Source organism: Malaclemys terrapin, chromosome 5 (genome assembly GCF_027887155.1).
Source record: "Malaclemys terrapin pileata isolate rMalTer1 chromosome 5, rMalTer1.hap1, whole genome shotgun sequence".
NCBI classification, from domain to species: Eukaryota; Metazoa; Chordata; order Testudines; family Emydidae; genus Malaclemys; species Malaclemys terrapin.
The window spans coordinates 143,124,848-143,151,078 of NC_071509.1; the positions used below are offsets into that span (position 1 = coordinate 143,124,848).

At 44.2% G+C, this 26,231-nt stretch overlaps 1 protein-coding gene across 1 annotated transcript in view; it reads left to right on the forward strand.

Moving 5' to 3' along the window:
• TNKS (tankyrase) overlaps positions 1-26,231 on the forward strand; it is a 313,482-nt gene that overhangs the window by 45,688 nt on the left and 241,563 nt on the right. The window contains exon 3 of the mRNA XM_054029743.1: positions 3,615-3,710. Coding sequence (XP_053885718.1) covers positions 3,615-3,710 — 96 coding nt within the window. The remainder of the gene's footprint in view (positions 1-3,614; positions 3,711-26,231) is intronic.

A 26,231-nucleotide genomic window follows, 5' to 3' on the forward strand; every position in this document is an offset into this window, starting at 1 on the left:
ACGTAGCTGAATTTGCGTATCTTAAATCGACTCCCCCCTGTAGTGTAGATGTAGCCCTTGTAACTCATTTGTTGAGGGGGAGAAAGGAATCTGACCTTTCTGTTAACTATCTGTTCTACTGATTGCTTTAGTATCAAATGTAATTAAAACAAACTACTTATGTGTCACGTGAAGAAATGTGAGGCATCAGTGAAGACCAGGAATCTGTATAGGTTAAGGATCATAATGGTCATGAATGCACTTGAATTCCATTTTAAGCTTTTGGATAGTTAAGTTTACAGGATTTTGATTTCCTCATATTTTATATCAAGGATCAGTTAAAAGAAAACTGTTCTGTACTTGTTTTAGAAAAGTTTGTGGAAAAGGTCTAATGGCTAGGTAATGGTATTGTTTATACCTGTTGTATTTTCACTGCCAGACTTTAAAAAATGTTTGAATTAAATACAAATTTGTATTGTGGAGCTACAAAATGGGATTTTCATTCAGCAGTAATTCTGCATTATGACGCAGTCTTTAATTATGTACTAATTTTTTTCCCCACAGGACCCCTGCCTCATACAGTGCACAGGACGAGACTTGCTCTGGGAATGAATCAGGGTTGTGTAGTAAAAGAGGCAATTGTCTGTAGGACCCCTGCCTTGTGTTGCTGAAATTGGAAGGTGTGTGGTGAATGAGGTAGAAGACTACAGGAGGATGGTCTCATGATTAAGGCACCAGAGGGCAATGAGAAGCGTTTTGCCAGTGGATTTCACAGATGTCTGCTGGTAGCAGAGCAGACTCAGAAACTTTGTATTCCATTTCAGGTTCTAGAGGCGAGACTAGGGAGTATACTCCAGTGGTCACAGACCCCTCTGCATTTGTCACCTCCAGTCTGTCTCTGTTCCAGTCTCTCAATCAAGTCAATCCTAATCTCCATACACCCACCCCACCCAACCCCCGACGACTCCACCCATCACACTTTTGGGGTATGTCTACACTGCCCACGTTACAGCGCAGCTGCGGCAGCGTGGTGACATGAGTAATGTAGATACGCTTTATCGCCAGGGGAGAGCTCTCCCGGCGATTTAAAAAAAATAAATAAAAAATAACCACCCTGAACGAGCAGTGGTAGCTTTATCGCTGTCTATACTGGCGCTTTTCAGCGCTAAAACTTTTGTCGCTCAGGGGGGTGTTTTTTTCACCCCCCCGAACTACTAAAGTTTTAGCGCTGAAGGTGGCAGTGTAGACACAGCTAGCCCTTTTCTCCCATAGCAGACGCCCTATTAGATTTCCACTTGCTTCCCCGCTCCTCCCATTCCCAAACCCTGACTACCAGTCTCCCTCTTTGGGGTCTTGGTTGTGTGTCCCCTCTAACCCCTTTCCAATCTCTTCCCGCCTCCTCCTCCTCCCCCCGCCCCAGCTCCTTGTCTCAGTCTTCCTGCCTAGTGAGTTCCAGTCCCCTGCCCCCAACCTCCTCATCTGACCTCTCTCTTTATCTCCCCGCTTCTTAGTATTCTCCCCTCTGCTTCTCCCCTCTAGCTCCCAGTCTCGGTACCCTTTCCCTGGCTCCTTGTACCAATCTACTCCCTTCCCTAGGTCACGGTCTTGTCTCCTCTGCATCTGAGACAGGTTGCTTTTTCCTCCATGATACCTGGGCCTAGTGGGGGGAGCATTGACAGTGCACACTATCTCTCTTTCCTCATTTTTTCTGCCTGGTGCTACCAGGATCAGCAGTTGCAGAGAAACGCTAAGAAGTTTCTTCTGAGCATGTGCTAAGATTATTCAAAGGCTCATAACGTGGCCAAATTTTGAGTTTCCTGCCCAGAACAGCAAAAGGCACATCTGACACCAGGACTCACACCCCCCTGCCACTTTTCAGGTCGCTGTTCTAAAGCATGAAAGTTCTAGAGCTTTTCAACAAAACAGCTGTACGGGTTTAACATGGGCAAAACAACATCTTTTTTCAGTCTCATTCTTTGATACAGACAAACTATTTTTGTTGAAACTTTCACCCAAAAATTAAGACTGAGGCAGAAGCCTGGCATAGGAAATTGCTAAACTTTAATTATTTAGGCTAAGTTATAAACAACTAAAACCGGGGTCGTCTTATGGGGACATGTCGGACAAACTTCAGTGTAGGTGGTGCTCCTAGCTCAGTCTGTAATAAAGCAGGTGTTTTCTTTGAAGAATCTCTCACTGGTTAGATATGATTATTACTGACTAGTTGGTTTAGTGCTGGATCAGTTAATTTTCTCTTTCTGGAATCCTGTCAGTTTAATGTTTGGCGTTTTATCAGTTTCAAGATGAAATACCTCCCAGTACTTTTTCATCATAAATCCATTGTAGTCTTGCAGCTTCATGACGAGCATTGTTGCTTGAGCTGCCCCAAATACCTGCCTTTCTTCTTACCTATAGTGTCCTTGAGACTGATTCTTCACTGTCTTGGACACTCTACTATCATTCACACCTGTGTAAAGTGGGTATAAAATGGTCATTCAGAATTGGTAGCATTTTACTTACTTTGTGCAGTATGCAGGGCAGTGGACAATTGGGCTCCTGGTATTTAATATTTGATGTTGGTGTGTGGACTTCACTATTTGTCATCCCATTCTTTAGGAAATGTTTTGGTCTTGAAAGTAAATGGTCCAAACTGTAAAAAGCAACAGAGGGCCCTGTGGCACCTTTAAGACTAACAGAAGTATTGGGAGCATAAGCTTTCGTGGGTAAGAACCTCACTTCTCCAGATGCAAGACTTGTGAGGTTCTTACCCACGAAAACTTATGCTCCCAATACTTCTGTTAGTCTTAAAGGTGCCACAGGGCTCTCTGTTGCTTTTTACAGATTCAGACTAACACCGCTACCCCTCTGATACTTGGTCCAAACTGTATTATTGTAGAGTTATTTCTGTTTAAGATTGGTTAAGTGTGGAATATCCATTTCTAGTTTCTTGCAAATGCTCTTATATGTGGTAATTCACTGTTGCAATATCCTACATGCCATATGGTTGTATACTGCTCTCTGCTTTAAATATTTTTATGTAATTGAATTTTTGTTTCAGTAGTTTCAGCAGAAAAAAATATTGTGGAGGGCAGTAACTTCTGAGTATCCAGACTGCAGGGTACCAGAGTAGCACATATTACCCTACTTATTACATTTTTTGGACACAGAGAGTATGTTGTGGTAAGATTTCTCTGTAAATGGTGAGCCACTAAAAGACTTGAGCATTACTACTGTTCTGAGATAGAAGGATCTGGATATTCAGCAGTAAAAGGAGCAGCAGCAGCAACAGCGGTAGTAAAGACAGAGCAGGTTCCACAGTGAGCATATTTCACAGTGTGAGTCAGTGTGTACACAGCTTCCCAGATAGCTGCCTGTAGGAGGGAACCACACTGTATATTGAAAAATATTCAGGTTTCATGATTATGATGCTAAATCATGTGATTTTTACTATACCTTAAGTTGCCAACTTAGCTTTACTCAGGAGAGGATCCTTTGCTGCAGTGTATTTATAAAAAAAAAAAAAAGGGAAAATTGTGCAATGTGTATTTATGCCTACACCATGCCGAGGCGACCCTTACCAGTAAATAATCTGTGTATCCCTGAGGTAAGATATTGTTTCTGCTTTCCCTGCACAGTGCTGCTGCAGCACGGAGCTGATCCAAACATTCGAAACACCGATGGGAAATCAGCGCTGGACCTGGCAGATCCTTCGGCAAAAGCTGTACTCACAGGTAAGAGACATAAGTTTCTATTGAATTGTCTTCTATAGTTCATTGGGTATATAACACTTCAGCCTCTTAAACCTTGACTGCCTTTCATTTTTCTTTAGCATAAAAACAGCAAAAATGTATGTGTCATTATCAGGTTCCTTATTGAGTTGATATAACTGCCATTAATTGCCATGCCTCCAGAGGTTTGAATTGCTTATTCCACTTATTTGAGAGAATTATGTAATTAGAAAACATCATTCATTATTCACTGCATTTTTATCACTAGCCTTCATATGGGTTGAATTGCAGCCTCCATCCCCTGCAAAAAAAAAAAAAAAAAAAAAAAAGTCAATTACTCAACAGTGAAGGTCTTAAAACAATCAAGGACATTTGTATTACTGTAATAGTAGCTGTGATCAGAAAGGCAGAAAGGTAACCTGCTACCTTATAACTTAAATCAATATTTGCTATGGATTTGTGTGCTGCTGTTCCTCCTCATCATTAGCCATTTAGATATAAGTGATGGGTGACTCTGAATTCTGTGGGCTATTAATCATTAAAGAATACTTTACACATTATTTTTTACCAATGTAATGTTATTTTTATATACCTGTATCTTTATATATAATACTTATTAATTACTTTAAAAATCAATGAACATGAAAAATTAGTATCCTATGGAAGAGTTATATGTCCAAAGTTCATATGCATTTTGTGCTGGTTTTGTTTTAAATGAGTTTTAGGAAATAGAGGTTAGAAGGAGATAAATGTGGCTATAAAAGCATAATTAGGCTGGGGATGAGATTCAGCAGTTGACCCTCACTGTCAATGACTAGTTATTTTTTCCCCTAGTGTTTTATTTATCTTTGCCCTCTTCCCTCCTCTTCTGTATTGACCAGTTAATTTGTAGTTGATATGCTAATACAAAACCTGTGTCTCTCTCTCTGCATCCTTATGTTTAGGAAGGGAGAATACAGCTCCCATCACATTTGGTCAGAAAACATTTTCCCCCTTTCTTTTTTTTCTCCCAATACACTGTTATGCATTATTATCTGAAGCTTTGAAATGAACCAAGTGTGTTTGTGGAACAAAGGCTCTTTAAACACATGACTTAGTTTAATTACTCTGCCTCAAATTTAAAGAAACTCCTGTACTGTTAACATTAATGTTAACTGTGCTAATCAGGTTAATCTGATTTTTGTCAATTAATAAAAACTAAGGTAGTACAGACCCTGCATGCGGGTAGGATATATGTGGGAATCAAGGCAACTTTAAAATAAACAACCTAGGAAGGGATTAATGTGAATGGAAAATTTAATTACAAGCAACACTGAAAATTTTCTGCTTTGGGGCCACTGACTAATGGCAGCTTTTCAGGCTCTCCCTAAGGCCAGCCTCAGGTGTCAGGTCACCTTTGCAAAAGCTCTTCCTAAATTTACTGCTAACTATGACATGCCCCATTATCCATTTTAAGTACATGGGGATCTTTTCACAGATTTCAGTGGGCATTGGATCAGGCCCATGTGCCTTTGGAAAAAGAGAACAGTCTGTTGTAGCAAGTGTGTATGCTCTGGAAGTGGCCTTCTGGAAGGCTGTAGACTCTCCCTGGGTTAAGCATAGTTTGAAATATGGAGCTTTCAATTGTTCTTCCTTATCTCCTAGCACAGGAGTGCCCAATTGTTGCAGTACTGAGGGATACCTTGACAAATTGATGGAAGCTAAAGGTCTGCACTGAAGCTGCATATAAACTTCAAATATAAATAGAACCAAATTTGCTTGTACTCTTCCTTTTTAGATTAATAAAATGAGTTTTTTGTTTAGTCTCACTAGCAGTGAGAGCTTGCAGTTCCTCAGTTTTGTCCTGAAGGTGGCTCTTGGCTACATTTTGGCCCTTAGATTATACAAGGTGCCACAAGTACTCCTGTTCATTATACATTGTGTACCTGTGCCCTAGCTGTATACACTGGTAATGCATCACACCTTCAGCTGGCATACAACAGACTTAATAGGTTTAAAAATGTTGTAGCTGGAATCCACCTAAATCAGAACTTATTAGTGACTTTGTTTTGTGGAGACTATTCATCTGCATATCTTCTCTGCATATCTTTCCCATGTATTTCCAGTGTGCTACATCTTTAGGGGCTCTCCTCTGACTTAGAGATTTGACAGAAAATTTTGGTGGCTCGAGCTTCATGATAGCCTTTGGCAGTGGCATCCTCTCTGAGATCAGATATAACAGTGTTTTAGAAGGTATTGTTTAGTGAGATGAGTACTAGATTATACTTCATTTACAGTATTTGTATGTTGCATGGTGATATTTTTGGAGGTGCTCAATGTTCGACTAACACTGCTACTCTTAAAGACAATCATAAAACTCCTCCTGACTTTAATGGGAGCAGAGTTAGACTAATGCCAAGTGTATTTGAAAACTCAGCCAAGCCTTCATTATGCTTGTACCTTTAGAGAACTCACTTATTAAAGCAATGTTGATTTATTGCTGTTGTTCATGTAGGGTTTAAGTGTCCATGTGTGTAATATGGTCACTGCTGCATAGTTTGAGAGACTGAGATTCCTCTTACAAGCCCATGTATTTACCCAATGAGTTGTATGCATTGATACATGCTTTGGGAATAAACTTCTGTGGTGAACTTTTTGTGAACTACAAATTAAAGAGAAAAAGTGAATAGAGAAGTCATTAATACAGTGGCTAAGTCATAAAAGAAATACTTCAGCCAGATTTATGAAAGAAGAAAAACCCTACATTTGCTCAATAATGGAAGTTTAGTACTTTCTTCCCATGTAGATTGCATTCCCAGCAATATTAAGCACAGTGGCGGCAATTATCACATCCACAGTGATTCCATTTTCTTCATCTTCCAGACTAGGAAAATGTATTTACCACCCCGTCTCTCAGACTGGGGGAAGGGTATATAATGCAAGGCCTTCAGGGAAGACTTCCAGCTTCTCTTCTAATACATTTTCTTAAAATTGTTTTTGTACAAAGAAGACACAATGCAAATGAGGGACCAATTTTATGATGGAAATGGCATTGTAAAGTTTGCTCTAAAATTGAAACTGAGTCTAAAACTGTTTAATTTCTCTAACATCAGTTAAGTAAACATCCAGTTTTGGCTCCTGAAAATAGTTGTATATTCATCTAGAGGGGGGAAATTGTGTTCTGATACCTACACTCAGAAACAAGCATCCCTTCCTTCTGCAAGTAACCAAGTCATCCCTGCAGTGACACACATTTCATGCCAGTAGTTATCTCAATTTTTTTAAACTCTTATGCCTTTCTTAGGAAAGTACAGCCGTCTCTATCTGTTCCACCAGGTTGACTGAAGAAGGGTTTTTATCACTCTGACAGGGTGTACCTTGCACCAGTCCCGAAAAGGTTAATTTGGCTTTGCAGGCTGAGGAAACACCCCCCCCCCCCCCCCCCGACTCTGCTGAGCATGTTCAGCCTGGAGGCAAAGTATAAAAGGAAGCAGCCCAACTCAGTCTGGGCGGGCTGCTGAAGGGGTAGGATGCAGACTGCAGGCTCTCTCCAGGGAGCTGCTAGAGGCCCTGATTACAGAGCCACGGCACACACAAGTCCAGGCGGACTCCAGGCTGCCTAATGAGCCCAGAGAAGGGACTGTGCCGGCAGGAGCTACGCCACTTGACGACCCCAGACACCCTGGGGAACAGTGGAGCATCGCTGAGGGAGAAAGGGGACTTAGACTTTTCTCCAGTGAGTGAAGTGGGGAGCCAGTTAGCGTGTTATGGGAGGATCCCCACTGACTTGGTGGTGAGCACCCCTACCATCGCCAGGGCCCTGGGCTGGGACTCGGAGGAGCTGGGATGGCCCAAGTCCCCCTACCCTGGGCGCCATATACCCCTAAGTGGCGCCCCACTTCCCCAATGGGCCATGCAATCCCACAGAGGTGGGTTACTTTAATGACTCAGGCCATTAGGCCATGCTGCCCTGCTGGAAGGGCCGCTTATTGTCACCGGCCATTGGGCCACGCTGCCCTTAGCAAAAGGGCTGCTTTACTGACTCTGGCCATCATGCCACGCTACCCTGAGTGGAAGGGTCACCTGTATGGATTCTGGCCCTTAGGCCACACTGCCCTGAGCAGAAGGGCTGCTTTATTGACTCAGCCACTAGGCTGCACTACCATGTTTTATAGTCAGGATCATGAACACAGGACCTAACTGGCTGCTGTGCAGATTTTTCCCCTTCTTCTCACCATACGTGACCCGGCACCTGGGACGGAGTGTACCTACTCTGCAACAAACACACCTTTCTTTTGGGGCTAAAATTTCTGTATTGTCTTTATACCAGTATTGCTATAAAAATTAAATACCCATGTCTAAACAACTGGTAAGGTTATACACATCCTGCAGCCTTTTAAAGAAGCTTTCTAGTTACCTCTTCCTTAAATTGCTAAACAGTTTTTAGATTATTAACTCTTTGGGACAGGGACTGACTCTTAATCAGAGTTTGTACAGTTCCTAGCACAATGGGCCCTAATAATGAATGCGACTTCTGGGAGATGTATTGCAATACAAGTCCAATAAGTAACAGCCTCTAATTATTGCATTGTTCTACCTATTTCCATTTTAAATGTTAATATGTTTTTATTTTTCTTGTATGATGTCATATAATTAAAATGAATAATGAATTTTCTCAGTTAAAGTTGCTGGTGTTATGAGCTTCATTACTCCTACTCCTACTCCTACTGCTTGCTATTCTGAGTTGCTTCTTGCATATGAATTGCCCATCAGTGCATTTGTGCAACTTCCAAAGCTATTAATGGGAGTTAAATACGCAATGAGTGGAAAGTATACACTTTGATAGGTGAGGGTTCCCCTAGAAATGAAAAGCCCAAACCTGAATGCCTCAGACCCTTTCCCCAGAAAAAAGGAATAATATTAGGGAAAACGAATTTCTTGTTCATGAACTGAATCAACTTTCCAAGTTAGAACAAAGACAGTACTTTATTATGGAAATAAAAATACCCCACTTTTCTTTAAATAATAATAATAAAAAAAAAAGTGTTGCTCAAATCATATATTCAGCTTTTCTCACCTTCAGCTATTTTCTAAAAAGATGTTATGTTAGGGACACGTAGATTGGTAGTGATGAAGCTGGGCTAACACTACAAAAAAGTGTTAATGAGCATTTATATGAATAAGCCTTTAGTTTATTTTGGCATTTGATCCCTTTTTCATAGTTTTCTATGAACACTCACAGTGATTTTTTTTATTTTGTTTCAAAGAATGTACATAAATGTTCATATGAAGATTTGCACCAAGTGTTTGTGCAGCCATTCTGAAATCCTCTTTGATTCTTTTATTTATAAATGTTTGTCAGTCACTCAGGGAGCAGAAATGATGACGTGATGTGTTACCTTCTTAGTGTAAGCAAGTAGTTCACACACAACCTATAGGCTGAGATATGTTTACATAAAATGTACACATTTGTACAGAGCAATCCCATCAATGGATAATTTATTATTAGAAAAAAGGGCAAAATCTGCTGGATATTTTACTGCAAGTAATTTACCAAGGTTTGGAGAGTTGGAGAAAGGACTTTGTGCACAACCTAACTGACTCTTTCATTTTAAGTAAGAAGCTTCAAAAGAAGGGGATACATTTTCATTTCTTCTTCAAGTGCTTGCTTATGTCCATTCCATGGTGTGTGTGTGTGCGCGCGCACCATTGCCGGAGATTTTCCCCTCAGTGGTATCCGTCAGGCTGGCTCTAGCACCCGTATGTTTATGCGCTGGTTTAAGGAGCCTGACTAGCCCTGCATCCTCTCAGTTCTTTCTTATCTCCTGTGAGAGTCGCTGGAACAACTTCTCTTGTTTCAGCAAGGCGTTCAATCAGTGATTCTGTAGAGGATGCTTGCTAGAACCGAGAAAGGACAAGGAAAGGAAGTGCTGTGGAGTGTGACCTGCATTGTGCCCCTCCTCTAGCCCCGCTCCATAAGTGGCACTGTTGATTCTACCCTGCTTGTAGGTGCCGTTGAGTCCAGTGCAGGACCATCCATTGACACTGGGGCGGGGGGGGGGGGACACAGGGACATTGTGGCACCACCGGGAGTGCGACCTGACCTTCTACATTGAAAGAACCAAGCCATTCCATAAGTCCACACAGTGTTTTGTATCAGTAGCAAACAGGATGAAAGCCCTACTGGTCTCGACTCAGAGAATTTCTTCCAGGATCTCTTCCTGCATTCGTGCTACGAGCAGTCGGGCGCCTCACCACCTATCATCTTGCTAGCCCATTTGATGAGAGTTCAGGCTTAATCAGCAGTGTTTTCTGGACCAGGTCCCGATTCGAGCTATCTGCAGAGCAGTGACCTGGTCGTTGATACATACGCTCACCTCTCACTATGGCATCACCCAGCAGGCTAGGGAAGATGCCTAGTTTGGTAGCAATATTGCAATTCACATGTCCATGATCTCCGAGCCCATCTCAGCAGGTACCACTTGGGAGTCCCCTAACGTGGAATGGACATGAGCAAGCACTCAAAGAAGAAAAAACAGCTACCTTTCTATAACTGTTGTTCTTTTGAGATGTGTTGCTCATGTCCATTCCACGACCCACCCTCCTGTCCCTCTGTCAGAGTTAGCTGGCAAGAAGGAACTGAGAGAGTCTGGGGCTGGCTGGGCCCCTTATACTGGTGCATGAACACGCGGTAGAAGAGGGCGCGAGAGCCGGCCCGATGGATACTACTGAGGGAGAAATCTCCGGTGATGGTGCATGTATTATTTAGCATCTGTTTATAAGAGTTAAAACTTTGCAAAAAGGTTGATCAGGTATTGTATGTTTTGTCAGTCCCATCTGGTGTGCATTATGAGTGTATGTTAGATTAGCAAATAGATTCTTTGGTATAATGGAGCCATGCAAAGCACAGCTTTTGATATAGTGAGTGTTCGTTCATATCCATGAGTTACAATAGCACCAGAGCTTTGCAAGCTTCTTATTTATATATACTTTATTTTACTTTGAATGCTAACACTTTATTTTTAAGCCTCCATGGTTCTTTTGTTGCTACCATACTTGAATAGAGAGGTACAGCAATTAACTTTTAATAATACACATACATTTTAACAGTCCAAACCATCTGTTCAAGAGTGCCTGCCTATTTTTGCTTGCTCTCTGGTTCCACCTTCATTTTTTCCACTGTATCTGTTACTCTTTGCGCTCCAAGGAGAGGAGAGGGAGTTTCTTTTGGCATCAGTTAGGCTCTTAGCCCTGGTCTACACTATGAGTTTAGGTCGAATTTAGCAGCGTTACATCGGTTTAACCCTGCACCCGTCTACACAACGAAGCCCTTTTTTTCGACTTAAAGGACTCTTAAAATCAATTTCTGTACTCCTCCCCCGACGAGGGGATTAGCGGTGAAATCGACCTTGCTGGGTCGAATTTGGGGTAGTGTGTTCGCAATTCGACAGTATTGGCCTCCGGGAGCTACCCAGAGTGCTCCATTGTGACTGCTCTGGACAGCACTCTCAACTCCGATGCACTGGCCAGGTATACAGGAAAAGGTCCGCGAACTTTTGAATCTCATTTCCTGTTTGGCCAGCGTGTCAATCTGCAGGTGAGTGCAGATCTCATCAGCAAAGGTGACTATGATGGAGTCCCAGAATCGCAAAAGAGCACCAGCATGGACAAAACGGGAGGTACGGGATCTGATCGCTGTATGGGTAGAGGAATCTATGCTATCAGAACTCCGTTCCAAAAGACAAAATGCCCAAATATTTGAAAAAATCTCCAAGGGCATGAAGGACAGAGGCTATAACAGGGATCCGCAGCAGTGCCGTGTGAAACTTAAGGAGCTGAGTCAGGCCTACCAAAAAACCAGAGAGAGACAAACTGCCGCTCCGGGTCAGAGCCCCAGACACGCCGCTTCTATGATGAGCTGCATGCCATTCTAGGAGGTTCCCCTACAACTACCCCACCCCTGTGCTTTGACTCCATCAGTGGAGTAGCACGCAACAGGGATGCGGGTTTTGGGGACAAGGAAGATAGCTCACAGCAAGCAAGCGGAGAATCGGTTTTCCCCGACAGCCAGGAGCTGTTTCTCACCCTGTACCTGGAGTCAGTACCCCCCAAACCCACCCAAGGCTGCCGCCCAGACCCACCAGGTGGAGAAGGGACCTCTGGTAAGTGTACCTTTGTAAATATTATACGTGGTTTAAAAGCAAGCGTGTTTAATGATTAATTTGCCCTGGCATTCGCGGCCAGTACAGCTACTGGAAAAGTCTGTTAACGTGTCTGGGGTTGGAGTGGAAATCCTCCAGGGACATCTCCATAAAGCTCTCCTGGATGTACTCCCATAGCCTTTGCAAAAGGTTTCTGGGGAGGGCAGCCTTATTCCGTCCTCCATGGTAGGACACTTTACCACGCCAGGCCAATAGCACGTAGTCTAGAATCATTGCATAACACAGCGTATGGTCCTGGTGTTTGCTGGCATTCAAACAACATCCGTTCTTTATCTCTCTGTGTTATCCTCAGGAGAGTGATATCATTCATAGTCACCTGGTTGAAATAAGGTAATTTTATTAAGGGGACATTCAGAGACGCCCGTTCCTGCTCAGCCGTTTGCCTGTGGCTGAACGGAAATGTTCCCCGCTGTTAGGCATGCAGTGGGGGGAGGGGTGAAGCGATCATCCCAGAGAATTAATTGTGTGTGTGGGGGGGAGGGGGGGATTAGTTGGGTTTGTGCTGCACGTTAACCCGAAAACCGCAGCCCCTCCTTTTAAATTGCCAACCCATTTTAAATAAAGTCTACCCATTGTTCTCTAAAATGTCTTTTGAACTACCACTCTCCCTTTTTTTCCCTCCACCAACTGCAAATGTTTCAACGCTCAGACTATCTTCTCCTTCCCAGAGGCTAGCGACGATTAGAAGGCGAAAAAAACACACTCGCGATGAAATGTTCTTTGAGCTCATGCAGTCCTCCCACACTGAAAGAGCCCAGCAGAATGCGTGGAGGCAGACAGTGTCAGAGTCCAGGAAAGCACAATATGAACGTGAGGACAGGTGGCGGACTGAAGATGATAGGTGGCGTCAGCTTGGTAACAGAAGGCAAGAGGCAATGCTGAGGCTACTGGGGAACAAACTGATATGCTCCGGCGTATGGTTGAGGTTCAGGAAAGGCAGCATGAGCACAGACTGCTGTTATAGCCCCTGTGTAACCAACTGCCCACCTCTGCAAGTTCCAGAGCCTCCTCACCCAGATGCCCAAGAACATGGTGGGGGGGCCTCCAGGCACCCAAACACTCCACCCCAGAGGACTGCCCAAGCAACAGAAAGCTGGCATTCAATAAGTTTTAAAGTGCAGCGTGGCCTTGTCCTTCGCTCCTCCCCCACCCCACCCGCTGCTTCCCTCCTCCCCCACCCCTCTGGGGCTACCTTGGCAGTTATCCCCCTATTTGTGTGATGAATTAATAAAGAATGCATGAATGTGAAGCAACAATGACTTTATTGCCTCTGCAAGCTGTGATCGAAGGGGGGAGGGGAGGGTGGTTAGCTTACAGGGAAGTAGAGTGAACAAAGTGGGGGAAGGGGGTGTTTCATCAAGGAGAAACAAACAGAACTTTCACACCGTAGCCTGGCCAGTCATGAAACTGGTTTTCAAAGCTTCTCTGATGCGCACTGCACCCTCCTGTACTCTGCTAACCACCCTGGTGTCTGGCTGTGCGTAATCAGCGGCCAGGCGATTTGCCTCAACCTCTCAGCCAACCATAAACGTCTCCCCCTTACTCTCAAATATATTGTGGCGCGCAAAGCAAGCAGTAATAACAATGGGAATATTGGTTTCGCTGAGGTCTATCTGAGTCAGTAAACTGCGCCATCACGCTTTTAAACGTCCAAATGCGCATTCTACCACCATTCTGCACTTGCTCAGCCTATAGTTGAACAGCTCCTGACTACTGTCCAGGGTGCCTGTGTATGGCTTCATGAGCCATGGCATTAAGGTGTAGGCTGGGTCCCCAAGGATAACTACAGGCATTTCAACATCCCCAATGGTTATTTTCTGGTCTGGGAAGAAAGTCCCTTCCTGCAGCTTTTGAAACAGACCAGAGTTCCTGAAGATGCGAGCGTCATGTACCTTTCCCGGCCATCCCACATTGATGTTGGTGAAACGTCCCTTGTGATCCACTAGTGCTTGCAGCAGCATTGAAAAGTACCTCTTTCGGTTTATGTACTCGCTGTCTTGGTGCTCTGGTGCCAAGATAGGGATATGGGTTCTGTCTTTCGCCCCACCATAGTTAGGGAATCCCATTGCAGCAAAGCCATCCACTATGACCTGCACATTTCCCAGAGTCACTACCCTTGATATCAGCAGCTCTTTGATTGCGTTGGCTACTTGGATCACAGCAGCCCCCACAGTAGATTTGCCCACTCCAAATTGATGCCGGGCTGCGAGTAGCTGTCTGGTGTTGCAAGCTTCCACAGGGCTATCGCCACTCGCTTCTCAACTGTGAGGGCTGCTCTCATCTTGGTATTCTGGTGCTTCAGGGCAGGGGAAAGCAAGTCACAAAGTTCCATGAAAATGCCCTTATGCATGCAAAAGTTTCGCACAGCATGAACCTGCCCCATTAACACCATGATGTGCACATTGCTGGGGCCCGTACTTAGAGAGAAGTCTGTGTCCATGTCCTCATCATTCTCGTCACCACGCTGCCGTCGCCTCCTCGCCTGGTTTTGCTTTTGCAGGTTCTTGTTCTGCATATACTATTTACAGTGCTTGTGATCTGAGCGGGCTCCATGCTTGCCGTGCTGTGGCGTCTGTACTGAAAAAAGGTGCGAAACGATTGTCTACCGTTGCTCTGACGGAGGGAGGGACGACTTGGCTTACAGGGAATTAAAATCAACAAAGGGGGTGGGTTTGCATCAAGGAGAAACACACAGAATGGCCCCCTCAAGGATTGAACTCAAAACCCTGGGTTTAGAAGCGCAGTGCTCAAACCACTGAGCTATTCCTTCCCCCCCTCCCCATTCAGGGAGAGGGAGAGAGAGGTTGGGAGCAAATGAGTACCAAACAAATCTGGTCTCTTTTTTGTTTTGATCCACTCCATCTCTCTTTTATACATCTTAGGCTGGCAGCAGACGGTGCAGTATGACTGCTAGCCATCGTTGTCTCCTGGCTGCTCGCCAGAAGACGGTGCAGTACGACTGCAGGCAGGACTGAATCTCCATGAGATGAAACTTAAATAGAGAATCACCTGGAGTCACTCCCATTTACCTCTAAGCGCCCCTCACCGAGGTCGGCTAAAAGAGCACCCAGGAGATGACGACGATGGCAACCAGTCGTAATGCACCGTCTGCTGCCAAAAGGCCATGAGCTGCTGCTGTGTAGCAATGCAGTGCCATGTCTCTCCAGCACCCAGGAGACGTACGGTGATGGTGAGCTGAGCGGGCTCCATGCTTGCCGTGGTATAGGGTCTGCACGAGTAACCCAGGAAATAAGTCTCGAAATGATTATCTGCCATTGCTTTCACGGAGAGAGGGAAGGAGGGGGGGCCTGATGACATGTACCCAGAACCACCCGCAACAATGTTTTTGACCCATCAGGCATTGGGAGCTCAATCCCGAATTCCAATGGGCGGCGGAGACTCCGGGAACTGTGGGATAGCTACCACAGTGCAATGGTCCGGAACTCGACGCTAGCCTCGGCACTGTGGACGCACTTCACCGAGTTAATGGTCATGGAGTGGGGACATACACAATTGACTGTATAAAATCTATTTCTAAAAAATCGACTTCTATAAATTCAACCTAATTTCGTAGTGTAGACATACCCTTAGCTTCAGTTGCCTTTCTTGGTAATTTCACTCTCGGTTTGAAATAGTTCTACCTCCAGTGTGAACGAGTGACCTCTCGGTGCCACCTGGCAGAGGGCACAGAGGGTTTGGTAAAATGTGTCATGTAAGGTCTCTAATAAGAGCCTGTGTCAGATTTGTCCTCATAATCGCAATGAAATATATGTAGGGGTAACGGGTAAGGATTTGTGTGTATAAATAGTGAAAATTATGTTCTTAAGATCTGTGACTTGGGGCTGGTCACCAGAAAAGGTGAGAAACAAGTTTCTTTCAGGCAAGAGATATTTATCTATCTACATGTACATTGAGTGTAGTATAGTTCTCAATGGACACCCATTTACAGTCTGAACAAAATGCTAATCAGGTGATTGTAAAATCTCCATGGAAGACCCTAGAGAGGAAAGCACAAAGCAATGGAGGTTATCCTGTTTATTAGGGCACACAATAGATTTTTAGGCTATAACTAGAGACAGACAGATTCTGGATCTTTCCACTGAGGAAGCAAGAGTGTGATGTGCTTGTTTCCTGAACAGAAGATCACAGCGAAGTCTGGCTATAATATGTTGGAAGGATTTTGGGTGTGCTTTTGCTCTGATGACACGACAGGGGCTTATTGGTTAACTTTAGGTTCTTGTATGCTTGTTTTATTTTGTGCATGTCCCTTCTTTCCACTATTTCTACTTGCTATCATTTGAATCTCTGTTCTTTGGTAAATAAGCTTATACTTCTTTTCTCTATAAACATATGTAAGTACTGTGTGTTAAGCGGAGCTCTGTTCTACAGTATAACTGATAAACTGTGGTGTTGTGTTCCTTTGGGAGCAGAGGATCTGATAATTCTGTGAGAGTCTAGTGGACTAGGGGCTGGGCACTCCAAGGAGATGTTCAGAGGACTCAGGGGTTGGAGTGCACCTATTGGTTAACCTGTAAAGAGACAGTGGGGCCTGTGGCAGCCTAGAGGGCAGCTCTAGTGTTGCCAGAGACCGATGGTGGTGGTGGGGAACTGAGCAACAGCAGGCACAGATGAAGATTCCTCATGCTAAGAGCAGGTGGTTGTGAGGTGCCTCACAACCCTAATACCTCTGAAACATCACAGTCCGTTACCTTTTGCTCGTAATGTTCTGACTTTTAGATGGTCCTATATTTCTTGATTACCGTGTACTTCTCTGAATTTTATAATTCTCTTACAACATAGAAGTTTTCAGTTCTTCAGAGGTGTAATTTGTAATAGAGTTCTCATTCTTAGGTTCTAGACCTATGCCATTAGCTGTTGAAGCTGACTAGCAATCTTACTGAATTTAGGAGTGTCATTTTTGTGATACATGTGGGCAGAGGCTCTAAATGGTGTTCCAGTACTTAAACTCACACATTTCCATCTCTGGCACTTTCAGATCTTTAAAAAATATTTTTCTAGCATTTAGCCTCTTGTGGGTGAATAAAATATTTTTTTGCTATTCTGTTATGCTGTGGGGGGAAGGGGAGAAATGGGAGGGTGGGTGGGTGGACAATATGAATTTTCTTCCCACAGCTCATTCTAATGATTTTCTTTAAAATCAGATATAAAAAGGGGAAATAATAGAATTGTCTAATGTACTTAATAAACTCTCTTAAATAATTCATTTGGTAGCACTTTAAATTCCAGTAATAACCAATAGGCCATTATTTTCTTTATCTCACAGTCCTTAGTTGGTCAGCATAGTATCTAAACTGGGAGGAAGCATTCTTCCTTCAGATGTAGATAGTTCCCTCCTGTGTGACCAACGATAGGGCACAGTGCCTATATGGAAGCAGATGGCAAGAAGAAGTTTGAATGGAGACTTTTAGATGGCCTGAGAGTTGCCTTTGACTACAGTTGTTACTTTTGTATGGTATTAAATACAGTGTATGCTTCCTTAATAACCCTCTGGCTTCATTCCTAGGCTAAGAATGCAGGTGGTAGTATTACAGGTATGTCCTAACCACAGTTCTTGACCAAGGGGAAGTAGCTGTAGCTCTTGGATTTAGGAACGTAAAGAGGCTGTGAACAGAATTTCCAGTCCATTTGCAATGGACAGTGAGGCCACCTCCTCTCTGGTAAATTCACATTCTACAAAAATAATGATGATTTCAGTGGCCACCCTCACATTCAGGGGCTCTTAATATGAACTATATATATATTTTTAAAAGTACGTTGGTTGGCTTGTAAGGTCAAGCATTCAAAAATGAGCAAATGCCATATTAAGGTTTCCTGTGCAATTGTAACTCATACCCCTTGCACCCATGCATTATGGTACATTCTGTGTTTACATGGTCATGTACTGTTTCCTCAACAGAATCCTTGCCTCATGTGGTGCACAGAATAGATGTTGCTCACTTAATGATGCAGGCAACTTTCACTCTATGCATCCGAAGAAGTGAGGTTTTTACCCACGAAAGCTTATGCCCAAATAAATCTGTTCGTCTTTAAGGTGCCACCAGACTCCTTGTTGTTTTTGTAGGTACGGACTAACACGGCTACCCCCGATACTATTCAATATATTGTTCAGTGTATGGCCCCAGGTCTTATTTACTGCACACTACACACTATTCAAACCCTATGTTGAATATCAAATTATTAATTTCCTCACTGGCTTTTCTAAGTTGCTTATCACTGTATTATCGGAGTTCTTCACAAACACTGATGAATTTATCTTTACAACACCCCTGTGAGGTAGTATTACTCCCATTTTATAGATGGAGGAACTGAGGCAAAGAGAGATTAAAGTGCCGCCCCTTTCCATTGACCGACCCAAGCACCTGCTTGCTCTGCTGGTGCCTGGAGCCAGCCCTGCTACTTACAGACACTGCTCAGCACTGATAAACGTTTAGGGCTCTTTGCACCCCTCCAGCGCACAGTATAGAAGGCTGCTAACGCACCTGAGTGCTAGCAAAATGCAGTCAGGGAGGAGCATGGGAGGAGAACAACCACTGTGCAAAATGCTTCCCGAGTCCTGGAGCCAACGGCACCTCCTTCAGATGACAGAACAAGGAGCAATGGTCTCAAGTTGCAGTGGGGGAGGTTTAGGTTGGATATTAGGAAACACTATTTCACTAGGAGGGTGGTGAAGCACTGGAATGGGTTACCTAGGAAGGTGGTGGAATCTCCTTCCTTAGAGGTTTTTAAGGTCAGGCTTGACAAAACCCTGGCTGGGATGATTTAGTTGGGGATTTTCCTGCTTTGAGCAGGGGGTTGGACTAGATGACCTCCTGAGGTCCCTTCCCACCCTAATATTCTATGATTCTATGAACTAACTGTGTGCCCAGTCTGAGACATCTAAAGTCTGATTTTGCAGATTTTGCGGTATATTTTTAGCCCTTTCTGTTCAAAGTACAGCTGCCATTGACTTAACTTGCATTTCAGCACTTCTACAAATCAGGCCCATGTATGTCAAGTTTGGCACAGAGAAAATGAGGAATGCAATTCGTGGCCACCTGTGAAAAGCTTAGTTTTAAGTGACTTGCCAAGCATCAGAAATCTTGTGGTAGAGCCTGGGAAGCACTGGCGTTCTCCTGTGTGACAATGCATTATCTTAACCACGACACCATTCTCTCTTCCTACAGTCCCTTTGAGCCTTCCAACTTCTGCAACAAATGATAAGGGTCCAACTGACAACAGCCTCATTCACTGCACAATCCAGATTGATTGCTTCAGCACTGTCCATTGCGTGCAGCGAATGAGGCAGATGTCCTATGGGGGAAAAATGTCATCAAAATTGTATCAGAGAGCATATGCACAAGATATTTGAGTTAAGGTTGCACAGACACCATATTCTAGGCTTTGAAGAGGAGTGTACTCTAATAGCAACAGACCCTGTGCTTCTCTCTGTTAGCATGTCTCCATCCCCCTTTACTTCTGTCCATCTCACTCAGCCTGTTCCCCAACCAGTAAAGCCCTGTACGGATACACAAATATGTATCTGCAGCCGATCCATTATCTGCCAAAATTATCTGTGGATATCCGCGGATTTTCAGGGCTGTACACTGGGGGCCGGGCTGAGGCTCCGAGGCATCCCCCGCTGGAACCCGGTCGGGGAGAACCGGGTGGGAAACTGTGGGGAGCCCGCACGGAGTCACGGACCCCCCACTTGTCCTCAGCCAGGCGGGGAGCCTCGGGGGTGGGGACACTGCCGGGGGCTGCTCTCAGCCCCCCTCCAGTTTCCCTGCACCTCAGGCAGGTGGCGGGTCTGCCGTGGCTCCCCATCTGGGCTCAATGCTGGCCTGGCGAGGGGAGACCTGTGGAGCTGCCTGGGGGCTGCTTGGGCCCCACGTAGGGCAAGTGGAGGGTCCGCCGTGCCCACAGCTACCTGTCCGGCTCTTACCATGGCTGGGCTGCAGCTCCAAGCCGTTCCCCTCCCCGGCCGGACCCAGGTCGGGGAGAGCCACGTTGCCAGCTGTGGGGAGCCGTGACAGACCCTCCACCTGCCCTGGGCAGGGGGCCCGAGTAGCCCCGGTTCCTGTCCCCCATCCAGGGCAGGTGGGAAGGACCCAGGTTCCCCACAGGTGCCAGCGAGGCTCTCCCCAACCTGGCTCCGGCCAGGGGAGTGGCTCAGAGCCACCAGGTGAGCAGCTGTGCGGAGTTGTGGCGAACCTTCCACCTGCCCTGGGCGGGTGGCCCGAGCAGCCCCCACCCAGTGGCCCTGCCCTCCCGGTCCCCCCTGCCCCCCAAAAAACCCCACTCTTTCCCTTCTAGCAATACTCTGTATGTTTGTATATTCTCTTTATATTTGGGATCTGCAGCATTCGGGTTTAAGTGCTTCCAGAATTTTTGATCTGGATGCTTTGATTTATAAATCTTCAGTCAAAGGGTATACCCCATACAAGATTTGAAGTAGGCGCTCCAGGTAAAGAGTAATGCATTTCTGACATATGCTTTCAGATTCTGGAAGAAGTTGGGTTGACCTCTACTATACTGAAGGTGTGCCACACTTCTTAACATTGTCTTTAATACACAGTTAATCAAGGAGGAGGAGGAGATAATACTACTGATTTTTATGTTTGACTTAAAATACTACTACTCATGTATTTTAAAAGCCTTAAATTACTATCAGAAGAGCTGTTGATTTCTACTAATGTGTGAAGAGTCTTCTTAATCTGATACCACTGATTGAATTGATTTTTTTAATAGCTGTGTCTGAACTGACTACATTTTCTACTCAAGTGGATATTTCAGTAGTGACTATAATTATGCATATTAAAACATTGTAACAGGCACATTTTAAAAGTCAGATTTTAATGTAATTCACAATGAAAGCAGCATGATTACATTGTAATACAAAACCACCTTAAGACGCAAGTGGAGGAAAAATGTTGTTGGCAATTTCCTGTTATAAGAGTCAACTGAAGGTAATGAATGGGGGGAGGGATAGCTCAGTGGTTTGAGCTTTGGCCTGCTAAACCCAGGGTTGTGAGTTCAGCCCTTGAGGGGGCCACTTAGGGATCTGGTGCAAAAATCAGTACTTGGTCCTGCTAGTGAAGGCAGGGGGCTGGACTCAATGACTTTTTGAGGTCCCTTCCAGTTCTATGAGATAGGTATATCTCCATATATTATTATAACTTCTTGAATACTATATATTTTTGTGCAGTTCTAATTTATAGAATGGAAATTTGATGGGGGAAAATTCACTTACTTTTATCACAGGTCACTCACTGACAGCAGTTCTGGGGAAATGTCAGATTTCTCATATTCCATCTTAAGAGGTGGTTATTTATCTTGGGTATGTGATGACAGGTTATGATTTCTTACATGGAAAAAGAAACATGAAAGTCAGTAGGCCGTTTTACTATAATTTACATGTTACCTTATTTTATCTCTTCTTCAACCTGCCAATCACTAAAAACAAACAAAAACCTGGTTCATAATGTATAATTTAAAAAAATCCACATAAATTTTCCCTTGGTGAGAAGAAGGGAGAAAGAAGGAAAGAACTGCCCATAAAGATGCTTTATGCAGAAGAGTTGTAGCTGTGTTGGTCCCAGGAGATTAGACAGACAAGGTGGGTGACGTGATATCATTTATTGGATCAAGTTTGGTTGGTGAGAGAGACAAACTTTCGAGCTTACACAGAGCTCTTTTTCAGGTCTGGGGCCTGGTCTATGCTACAAAGTTAGGTTGACAGAAGCCATGTTAAGTCGATCTAATAATGTACATGTCTACACTACTTAGTTCCTTCCACTGAACTAAATGGCCTGTAAAGTTGACTTCTATGCTCCATCTCCACAAGAGGTTTAGCACTTGATTCAACATCCACAGGTCGACATGGAGATAGTTTAGACACTGCGTTGTGTAATTCAAATGAAATTGGCTTCCAGGAGGTGTCCCACAGTGCTCCGCTGTGAACGCTTTGCAGAGCACTTTCAATTCCACTGCACGTCAGCCAGGTACACAGGAAACAGCCGCTCCCCTGTTAAAGCCCTGGCAACTTTTGATTTTTCATTTCCTGTTTGATCAGCATGGAGAGCTCGCCTGCACAGCTGATCATGGGGACTTAAGGCTGCAAACGCGTTCCAGCATGGAGTACACAGGAGGTGGTGGATCTTATTGCTGTGTGGGGAGAATTGTCTGGGTAGGCAGAGCTCCGATCCAGCAGAAGAAACACTGACATCTATGCCAAGATGGTGTGGTGCATAGGGGAGAAGGGCTACATGAGGGTCATGCAGCAGTGCCGCATAAAAATAAAGGAGCTTCGGCAAGCGTACCAGAAGACAAGGGAGGCGAATAGTCGTTCTGGTTCCTCCCCACAGACATGCCACTTTTATGAGGAGCTGCATGCGATTCTCGGTGACGACCCCACCACTATCCCAAAACTCTCAGTGGAGACCTCCCAGGAGCCCCGGTTGACCTTGAGCAACAACGAGGAGGACATTGTTGATGAGGAAGAGGGGAATGAGAGGCAGGCAAGTGGAGGATCCATTATCCCCGACAGGCAAGAACTGTTTTTAACCCTGGAGCCCATCCCTTCACAGGACTAGTTGGCGGCTGGGTATTAATGGGTAGTGTATGATGCTGGGGAATGTACCTCTGGTGAGTACACATTTCCAATCGAACTGTCGGAGTTACATGCTATTATTTTTAATGTTTAATCTGAACAAAAAAGTAGGTGTAGTGGGTATCGGTGGCCACTCCAGCTATGTCTCGGAAAAAAACTGTTTATGTTCACGGGGATGGCCTGGGAATCCTCCATGGAGATCTCTAGGAAGCTTTCATGGAAGTACTCTGTAATCCTTTGCAGAAGGTTTCTGGGAAGGGCTTCCTTATTTCGTCTACTGCGGTAGGACACTTTCCTGTGCCACTCCAGTATGAACTCTTCTGGCATCATTGCAGCACAGAGCATTGCAACATAAGGACCAGGTCTGTAGCAAGATGCTTGTAGCATCTGTTTTCTTTCTGCCTCTGTTCCCCTCAGGAGAGTGGTATCGCATAGAGCCACCTGGGAGAAACGAGGTAAGTTTTCAATGCAAGTCCTTGAACCACAAACAATTCAACAAGTAATCCGACTCCTTTGGTGAAATCTGGGTCACACACCCACGCTTCTCCAAACGTGCCGTAGCTGTGGTTGGAAGGGATTGCCATGTATTACAAGCAGCATGGGGGTGAGGTGGCTTCCTGTTTGTCTCCCTTCCCCCCAAAACCCGGTGCCACTTTTGTTAAAAAAAATAAACAAACCTATTTGTGAGGCTTTAACTTTGATAGACACTAAAAATCATGGTCTGAATAGAGACACTGGACTTATGGCTTATTAAAACAATCTGTGACCAAACCTCCTCCTCTCCCCTCCCCCCTCCTCTCTGAGTGGAGGGATGTTAACAGGGCCACTTCACATCAAATGGTCCCTTGAAATATGTGTTAACTACTTATGCTAAACAATCTGTTCAAATTTTGTATTTAGCTGTGACCCTTGGGGTATGTCTACACTGGAATCTTCAATGCTCCCGCAGCAGCACTTTGAAGTGCGAGTGTGGTCGTGCGTGAGCTCTGGGAGAGAGCTCTCTCAGCACTCCTGGTAATCCACCTCAACAAGGGGATTAGCTCCGAACGCTGGGAGCTTGTCTACACTAGCGCATTTAAAGCGCTCAGACTTGCTGCACTCGGGGGTGATTTTTCACATCCCTGAGCCAGCAAGTTAGAGCGCTATAAAATGTAAGTCTAGGAAAGCCCTTTGAGTTCGTTTCCCAAACCTGAAGAAGAGCTCTGTGTAAGCTCGAAAGCTTGTCTCTCTCACCAACAAAAGTTGGTCTAATAAAATATATGACCTCACCCAGCTTGTCTCTCTCATATAGTTGCTTGTCATGTTGCTTAAAACTACTGGAAGGCCCTTCAGGTGCTATGGTGATAGGGGTGGTGTGAGAACCTGAATACAATAGAGTAGAATTTATTTTTGGTGGTATTGTTTAGAGATTTTTAGTACTGTTTTAGCAATCTAGCCATGTTCTGTGGCACTTCAGTTCTTATTTCTGGGAAGACATGCTTAAAGTTTAGCATGCTGGTGCAGAAGTGCTTTGTTGGGTTGTGCCGGAAACTAACTGGAGGTGTTCAGTGCATTAACTAAAACTTCATCTTGTTTCTTCTGTGGTCCTGCAACATCCAGTCTCCTGTCATCCTGCTGACTTCCACTTACATACAAGCATGGATTATACTGGTGATAGCATAGATACCAGAGACCTCTTCTGGAGCGTTTACAGTACCTGACCTCATCTAGGTTGACTCCATGCTTTAGTGAGATTTTAATTAATTATGACTGTCAAGCTGTCTGGAATAGCTCACGAGTGTGAGTGCCAACCTCAGGGCAGACTGTCAAGAAGCAAGACAAGTCTGTATTCAGTAAGTATTCAGGTTGCTCCCAGTCCCAAAGCACCAGGTCACTTGCACCTTAGATCTCACATCAAAGACAGTGCTTGTAGTCAATCTTATTATAAACTAATTAAAGATTTATTAACTAAGAAAAAGAAATATGAGCGATATCTACAAGGTTAAAACAGGCAAACATAGCTACAAATGAGTTAGTCGTAGGTTCCAAAAACTAATAAAAGCTGCTGCGATATGCAAGCTTTCTGTGTACTTTAGCGCTAACCCAAGCCAAGTGGCTTGGGATTACTTGCTTATGCTTAGAAGTATTGCCATCTCCAAATTCCAAGCAGCATAGTAATACAATTCCTTCTGGATTTTTTTCCTCCTTACCACCGAGTTCAGACTGGTGGGACAAGTGTTTGTGTCCATCTTCTCTTCATGGGTGTTGGGAGGGGGGAAGAGGGCGCAAATCAATAGTCTTTGTCCTTTGATGTTTCACAGTGGCTCATTTGGTTTCAGTGGACCTTCTTGTGGGCAGGACCAGCACTTTACATTAATTAATACTTTCCTGTTTGGGGAGTTACACAGAGAGGTTTTCAATGCAAACACTCAATATAACTTTATACCATGGGCTACAGATATTATATGCAACATCCTACAAGCATTTCATCAAGTCTAAGCACTAAACACATTCTTACAACCTTAACGTCTGTTTTCACAATGCTAACACAAAGGAGGGCCAGACTGGTTTTCAGCTCTGCATTTGTCAGCGTTCAGTGAGGCCTAGAGGCCTTGTCATGAGCTAGCACCTGGTCTGCCAGCATCATAACGATATCACTGGCATGCTGGGGATGTCATGTTAGAATAGTGTCTTGACATCAGTGTCGTGTGTGTGTGTGTGTGTGTGTGTGTGTGTGTGTGTGTGTAATTGGGTAACTTTTACTTTGTTCTGAATATCCTCTTTATTCTAATTAGTGTGGGTATTCAGCATCTACTGCTAAATGTGAAATAATTTTGTTAATACTATTTTCAGCTCCTGCTCCTCAAAGCATTATAATTGAACAGAACTGAAATGTGGTGTTAAGTGGTCATATTTGATATAATACTCTGGCTGTCTACACTACAGACCTTACAGCGGCACAGCTGTAGCACTACAGCTGCACTACTGCAAGGTCTCCTGTGTAGCTGCTCTATGATGACGGGACAAAGCTCTCCCGTCGGCATAATTCAACCACCCCCAACAAGCAGTGGTAGCTATGTTGGCAGGAGAGCCTCTCCCACTGACATAGTGCTGTCCACAACGGCGCTTTTGTCAATGAAACGTATGTCGATCAGGGGTCTGGTTTTTTTTCACCCCCCCCCCCAACTCACAAAAGTTTTACCGACAAAAATGCTAGTGTGGACATAGCCTGAGTGTGTCTTATATACTTTATCTTGACAACAGAAAACACTGCCTCTAGTGGCAGATGTAGAGTTAAGTAATTGTTTACAAAATCAGTCATCTTTGAGAAAATTGTACACTCTGCAACACTTCTAGGGTATGAAATCATAAGTCAAAAACTAAGGCAACTAAAGTCTGAAATATAGTTATCAAACATATAGGACTTGGGGCTGCAGGTAGGGATGATTTAATAATGGATCAATAAAGCTAAAAGGTCAAGACTATAATTTATTTTCCTTGGTATTACCCAGTTACTCCAATGCATATATTATGATTATTTCAGCTAAAAATAAGTTTGTGCATGCAAACAGACAAAATATACAATAGAAAATGATGCTATTAATAGTAAACTACTAGGGACAAATGGTTGAAAACATATAACTTTAGAGAATACAGAATTCTTCAAAGATGCTCATAATTATAACTGCCTTATATACTCGTTCATTAGCCCGTTGATTTATAAGCCGACCTCCC